Source organism: Myzus persicae, unplaced genomic scaffold (genome assembly GCF_001856785.1).
Source record: "Myzus persicae strain clone G006 unplaced genomic scaffold, MPER_G0061.0, whole genome shotgun sequence".
Taxonomy (NCBI): domain Eukaryota; kingdom Metazoa; phylum Arthropoda; class Insecta; order Hemiptera; family Aphididae; genus Myzus; species Myzus persicae.
The window spans coordinates 1-7,871 of NW_019101332.1; the positions used below are offsets into that span (position 1 = coordinate 1).

The 7,871-nt window shown below is 27.1% G+C and overlaps 1 protein-coding gene across 1 annotated transcript; it reads left to right on the forward strand.

Annotated features, from left to right (window-relative positions):
• Positions 1-2,748: 2,748 nt before the first annotated feature.
• LOC111028669 lies at positions 2,749-7,234 on the forward strand. Its single transcript, XM_022307400.1, has 11 exons — positions 2,749-2,950; positions 3,221-3,430; positions 4,339-4,681; positions 4,750-4,947; positions 5,035-5,231; positions 5,591-5,730; positions 5,869-6,155; positions 6,243-6,308; positions 6,393-6,435; positions 6,566-6,658; positions 6,807-7,234. Exons 1-11 carry the CDS (start codon positions 2,886-2,888, stop codon positions 7,100-7,102), a joined length of 1,938 nt encoding a protein of 645 aa, XP_022163092.1. The 5' UTR covers positions 2,749-2,885; the 3' UTR covers positions 7,103-7,234.
• Positions 7,235-7,871: the final 637 nt, after the last annotated feature.

Genomic DNA, 7,871 nt, shown 5'->3' on the forward strand with positions numbered 1-7,871 from the left:
CAGGAAAATAATGCACTGGAACATAATTTTCAGAAACAATAAATACAGGGAAGATATTTTAAGGAATGATAATAAACAGGAAAGTTATTATCAGGAAATATATTGTACAGAAAATCACAATCGGGAAGTAAAAAAATGGGAACATAATTCATAGGAATTATAAACACAGGAAAGGTGTTGTAAGGAATGATAATAAACAGGAAAATTATTATCAGGAAATATATTTCACTGGGAACTAAATATTTGGAAATTGAAATCCAGGAATGATTAATACAGTAAAGGTGTTGTAAAAAATAATAACACACGGAATATTATATTCAGGAAAAATAATTTTGGGAAAATCAAAACTTATTTACATGAATGATACTTTACATTAAATTTTTTATTTGTAAAATATTATTTAGTAGAAAATACCAAATAAGTAATTAATATTTCTTAAAAACTTTATACCTATTTAATAAAGATATTTTATTTAAGATACAATTAATACGTCATATGAGGAGTTTTAGGTGTTCAACAAATCCTCCCCCCCCCTTGTAATTTTTTTCAGTAGGTATATGTTTAAATATATAAAAATGAAAACAATTAAAAAATATTTTGATATAGGTTAAACACTGGTTGACACATATTTTTTTTAACGTAACCCCTGAAATCCCACCCCTCCCATTGAAAATATCAGTTAACCTTAGAACTTAATGAAATGACAGGTATTTTTTTGTTATCGTACAAATCCGTTAATCATTTTTTTGTATTAGTCAAGGGTTCAAGCTAATGTTAATTTTCCTGTTAAAGGTATTGTTTTAGTACTTATGCTCAAAGCTGGGCACTAACTAGTTAGAAAGTTAAAGTTAAGTTAGAAAATTACTTTTTAAGTTTGTAATACAAGATGAATTTAATGTGTAAAATAATCTAACTTAACTAGTTAAAAATAATAAGTTACAACTTTTTTCTGTAGTTTTTTTTTTCATTTAAGTATTGAATTTATCAATTTCTTATTTTGTTAAACTTTCTATATTCTAATGACTGATATTCTAAGAAATTAAGGTTATTATCTACTTACAATTATTCAATTCAATTTTTCATTCACCACCAATAATTCAAGTAAGACGTAAGTTAGTAGTTACCTTTACCTACCTACCTATCTACTTACTTAATAATTAACTTATGTAATATTTTACATTAAAAAAAAACAGTTTTTTAAATTAATATTTTTAACTAAAAAAAAACTTACTTCTAACAACTTCTACTCTAACTTAAATTACTATTTCACCAAACTTACTTCTAACTAACTAATTCAGAAACTAACTTATCATCTAACTTAGTTAATTTTTGTATTAAAGTAACTTAACTTTAAGTAGTTGAAAAAGTGACTAGCTTGCCCAGCTTTGCTTATGTTAGGTGCTTAGGTGTAAGAAACTCATATTGTTATGTTAAATTATTATTTAATTCGATCTTACGCTTTATTACTAAAAAGTAAATATTTGTATAGTCTGTATATTGCAATACCTTATACCTAATAGAGTAATAATACCTATTCAGTATTGAATAAAAAAAAAGGTGAGGAAGTAGGTGTCGCTCTGCTGTACATAATGTTACAAGTGTGGTTGTGTGGATCACTGTAATGGATTCATCAATGAAAACAATTAAAATATCAGCACAAATAGATGCTATTAAAACTCAACTTTTATTTGTAACTAAATGTGATAAACTCAAAGTGCTGGTATTTTATAACACTTGGGACACACTTTATCAAGAATTAGACACTAGATTTAATTTTTTAAACAAGATATATTAGACCTAATGAATGTTGGTAAATTTTAGTAATGAAATAGAAACTACAAGTTACCTATAATTAAGTGTCTAAATACTTTAGTATTTTAACTGGAAGATTATGTGCTGAAGTTAATATTTTAAGTTCTACTAATACAAATACACCAAAGGGAACAAGTTCCATTTCAGTGTTTAATTGACTTTACTAGTTAAGTCAGTGTGATAGATCTTCAAATAATTTTTTTCATTAGGTATCTTAAAATGTTTTCAATTTGGTATCCCTGTTACAAGCTATACTTGTGAGAGTACATTAATTTCTAAACTAACTATTGTCAAGAACAAACAAGTTAAGGAACACTATCGGCCAAGAAATATTAAACGCTCTACTTTTCTTATGTCTTGGACAAGAACTAACTAATAGTGTTGATGTAGGTAAATAAAGTTATTGGTGACCTTAAACACTTTATCCCAAGTAAGCGTTGGTATTATTAATTTTGATATGGTAATGGGTATACTCTTATAGTTAATAATGTTTTTGCTTTAGTCAGTTAATAATTTTTTTTTAACACTATCTATAATAATTTTTATTTAAATTTGAATTTATCAAAATTATTATTTATTAATTTAATTTTTCTGTATTAGTAACAATAAAACCGAGTGGTGCATAATAATCGAAAACAATAGTTAAACAAGAAAATTTAAATTTAAGGCCATATAAACATTTTGTCTAAATACATGACGCGACATAACAAAAAAATCAACATGATCCTTTACCTATTGAGTTTGCCAAAGACAGAGCTCTGGGGATTTCATTATGAATATCTATCTATTTTTATTTTTATAGAACCATACATATAATATAAAATAATATATAATTATGTTATTTTGGATATGAATAAAGTGATATTTGAGTATTATAACATTTAAGGGGAAGATGAAATAGACGGACCACACTGGTCACGGAGGCTTCTACGACTGGGTTTCCTTATCACTAACAATTTAAAAATAGAAAATATTCCATTCGTTTTATTTGTATGTAAACAATGTCCCCATAATTTTCATCGCATTTCGTCAACAGACCTTTAACGGTAAAGTCGGCATTATTTTACATCAAAATGAATAATTACCCTCATGAAGGTTTTACTTATAAAATTAATGGCGGACGAAAAAACGGCATTCGGTAAGTTGATTTATTCTATATAATATATATATATATATATATATATATATGTATACAATATACTAAACGTTTTAATAGTGCATTATTCTTAATTACATAGGTACCTATAATGTATTTTATAAATGAATAAAATAAAAAATCGAAAATAGGGATCTATAGTACATAGCAGGGGTCTCCAACCTTTTTTTTTCGGCGGGCATAATTTGCGATCCAATATTTTTATGTATGCCGATTTATAAAACATTTATTGCATTTGGTTTGTATTTTAAGGTATTTGGCATGCTGTCAGAGGTATTGCAAAGGTTCAGCAAAACAGTTAGCTAATGGTATTATAGTACCAATTAATTCTCATTCGCATCAACCTAATAATGTAGAAAATGAACTATTGAAGTTTAAAAAACAATTTCGTTTGATTCTGATTGAACGAGCAGTGCATGAAACAACAAGGCTCAGGGATATTTACGATGAGGAATCTATAAGGTATTGCTTCAAGCTTGTCATTTTAATATTATATTTAAATTTAAAATAAAACAAAGTTAAATGAGGTTCCATTTAGTCACAAAAGACTGATATTGTTCCACTATGGACGACAATTGAGAATTCTGGTTAATTTTCTACTACAATAATTATTCCTCAATGTAGTTCTATGGACATGGTACATTTGACTGCCTTTACTTATAATCATTCCTATATCACAATTTATCATTAAGTAAGTTAACTCTACCCAAAGTTATTGTTTGAGGTATATCAAAAATATTTATCATCATTAATAGTCTCTTTAATTATAATTTAACTGTAGAAAGTGAATATAAAAACCTTTCTGGAGTAGTTTTAGAGTTTTTTCTTTAGTTGGTGAAATTTGAACAGGTTAAATAAGCAACTGAATAAATATATTGCGATTTGGAGCACTATTTATTAAAAAAAAAGTTATTACACGGCCATAGAAGAAAACATCTATGATCCGTTTATGGCCACCTACCTATATAAACTCTATACGATATGCAATGTAATTAAAAACAACTAAATATGTGCATTACACTGAATTTAACTTGATGGTACAGGAAAAAAACATAAATTGATAATTTCAACACAAAATGCAGAAGCTAACATATTTTAAATTCTTAACAATTTAGTTAAGCGATGAATTAAAAAGTGATAAATATTGAAAAATATTTTTACAATGTTCTCAACTGTTTTTGTAATAATTGTTACCACTCAGTTAATACATTGATGTAGATGATTACAACTATAACCATAGTCTTAAAAAAACTAAAAAATTACACTATTTTCAAATAAAATAAAAATGACTGGCCATAACCTGCAGGGATACTGGGATACTGGCTATAGGTGGCAACTCCGCCTTAAGTACCTACCCATTTTCATTTCAGACATATGAGAGGTGCAGAACAATACTCTTGGCCTTTAGCCGAGTTGTGCATGCGCCATGCTCGTAGAAGAAATGTGCCTGCTTTGCCACCAACCTTAGTTGCACTTGCAGACATTTTAGAGACCAATGTAGACCGATATACTTGTTGTGGTCATTCTTTTTACCAGGACCGTACAATTGATGTTGATGGAAAAGTTTCAATTATATTCGGTTGTTTGGACTTGATTCAGGAAGTTATACACCAGGGTGGATCTGAACTTCATGCGGATGCCACGTTTAAGGTTGTTCCATCCTCTCCAAAATGTAGACAATTGTTTGTTATGCACTTTAATATTCAAAATCATGTAAGTTCAAAAATTTAGCCAATTATGTTAATAGTAATAAATGATAATATTTTATTTTTAATATCTAGTCCATCCCTATAATATATGTATTAATGGAATCAAAAACAGAAACAGCTTATACGCTTGTTCTCAGAAAATGTAAGGCCTTGTTTCCAGCTATTCAGCCAGTATGCATCATGACTGATTATGAAAATGCTTTGAAAAACGCATTTAGTAACGTATACCCTGAAAGTATTCAAAATGCATGTCATTTTCATTATGTACAGGTAGATATATAATATTATGTTGAATAATTTATTTTCCTAAAATATATTTCTATTTTGCCTTAATTACTGTACCAACTATATTTTTAGTGTCTAGTTAAAAATATAAGAAAAAATGGGTTATCAAACTATGTGAAAAATAACCATGAAGCTCAGACTTGTGTTAAAATGGTATCTGTGTTAGCTTTATTACCGCCTAATAAAATTGATGAAGGTTACCAGGTTATTCGAAGATATGCAAGGGATAACAATGTAAACCTTATGCCTTTTTTTACTTATTATTCAAAGTAAGTATAACATTTGTCAATATTGTTCTTTTTTTACTTTGAAAATGAAACACGCGGTAAAAGTTATGAAACTAGTCTGTTACATAAATACAATTAATAAACAAATTACATTTTTACTCTAAATACAAATAAATAATTAATTTAAGTTCTTAGGTATTACTGTGTCCACAATAAAAAGTTAATTTGAATTTAGTACTTACAGAAAACCTAAACACTGATGCTAAATCCATATGATTTCAATCATTCTCATAAGATTTAATTTTTTGATTCAATAGTATACACTTAGACTTATATTTTATTAAAGAAACATAATATAAACTTACATTATATTAAATTGTTTGTATATTATTCACTTTAAGTTATTGGTTACGTACAAAAGGACCAGAAGTGTTCTCAGTATATGGTGTTCCTAGAAGAACTAACAACAATATAGAGTCTTTTCACGGTCAACTAAAACAGAAATTTCAAACTCTACACCCAAATTTGTGGACATTTTTAGGTAAGCAAAACAGTAAAATAAACATAAACTATAGGTAGATTCAAAGAACATATTATAGGGTTATAACCATAGGCATAGTATAGAACAACTAGATAGCCGACTATAATCATTAAGATGTAAACAATTTTTTTTTTGCAGAACACTTGAAAAAATTAAGTCTGAGAAATCACTTAACTATTACACATTTAGCGAGAGGCCAACGAGTATCCCGTCCTGTAAAAATAAAATATTTGTTAAATTCTGAACGTATTCAAACTGCAACTACCCAGCTACGACTAGATATTATAAATACAAGAGAGTTTTTACTACAAAGTTCTCACTGTGCTGAACGTTATCTTCAAGACGAATTAAATTGGCATATTGACATTGAACAAAGAATCGAAGAAATAAACAATGTAGCAGAAGAAAATGCTGGGCAGATAGAAGTAATTAATAATTATAAATATAAATATTTGATAAAAATTGACACATTATAATATGTAACTAACTTCACCAAGCATGATTTTCAACAGGCAGAAAATGATGGAGATGCTAACCACCACCAATTAAATGCAGCAGATGAAGAAGATATACTTGAAGTAATTGTGATTATAATGATATAGTAAAATAATTTTTTCTAATTATAAAATATAAATATAAATAAATCACAATATCTTTAACAGCCAGAAAATTATGAAGAATTACAATATGAAGAACCAATAATAGGTAGGTGCCTGCCTATATTTTATAAGCTACGTAGTACGTATACTCTTAAATAGGTTTATTTCACTTTGTGTATTATAATATTATATTGCTTAAAAATAAATTACGTTTATAGTTCTTAATACTTTTTTAGGTAGAAATATAAATTTGTTTGAGGTTGATGCAAATGTAATTGAAAACATTCCATTAAGGCGGGAAGAAGCTGAACCTCAAATCAATGAAGAGGGTAATAACCTATAAAATATACTTTTAATTAATCAATTATTCTTAACTTTTATCTAAAACGACTACAAAAAATTGTTTTCATATAATATTCATGAACTAATATTATAACTTGGTAAATCAATCAAACACAATAAAATATTTTTTTTCAGATGAAAATGATTTTATCATTCCGGAGGATAGGGAAATAAACATTTGGCGAGAGTTTATAAATGACTCTGATGATGAACATGAGATACCATTTGTTCAAGTACCTCATAATTTGGTTGAACTTTATCCGCAGCAAGATGAAGAAAATATATGTGTTGTTTGTAGATTTGCTCAAAGGACACATGCGCTTGTGCCTTGCGGGCACAGGGTCTTATGTGTAGATTGCTTAGCACAATTACGAGAAACACGATGCCCAATTTGTAATGAGAACTTTAACCTTAGTTTACGAATCTGGTAAATAAGATACACAATTTATGTTAATGTCAATAAGTTAATTTATAGTAAAAGTAATACCTATAGGTAATAGGTATACAGAAATGTATGTAAGTAAATACTAAATAATAAAGGATAAGGAAAGTACCAATCTTAATTGAACCAATCTTAATTATTTTAAACACTTGATACCTTCTCCAAATATATGTCATAATAATAATAATTAATAAGCTTAATTGTTATAGCAATAATATTAGTTACATTATTGAACCTAGTGATAATAAGTTGGTAGATAAAATATCACAGATTTGAAACTCTTGAGACAACATTTTAGTAATTTCTTATTAAAATGATACCTTATTCAACAGTATGGAAATGTTATACATTTATAATGTAAAAACCTAAATAGTTTATCTGTATCTGATATATAAATATACTTTTATATGGTAATGTAATATATAGCAAGGCTGGGCATTAATGAGTTAAAAGTTAAAATTAAGTTAAAACGTTAAGTTAATTAACTCGTTAATTTTTTTTTAAATTAACTTTTAACTTAATAAGTAACTTATTTTCAAGATTAACGTGTTAACTTCAAGTTAATTTTATTTCAAAAATATCTAAATTAAGTTAATTTTCGTCCGAAGAATAATGCAAATTTTTGAATGTGTTTTTATTTTGATGTATCATTTTAAATTTACCCAGTAATTTTCTTGGACATAAAGAAAAACTATCTAATAAACCATATTGTGTGTCTGGAATTTTTTTATTTTTGTAAATTAGCAAATTTTAACTTT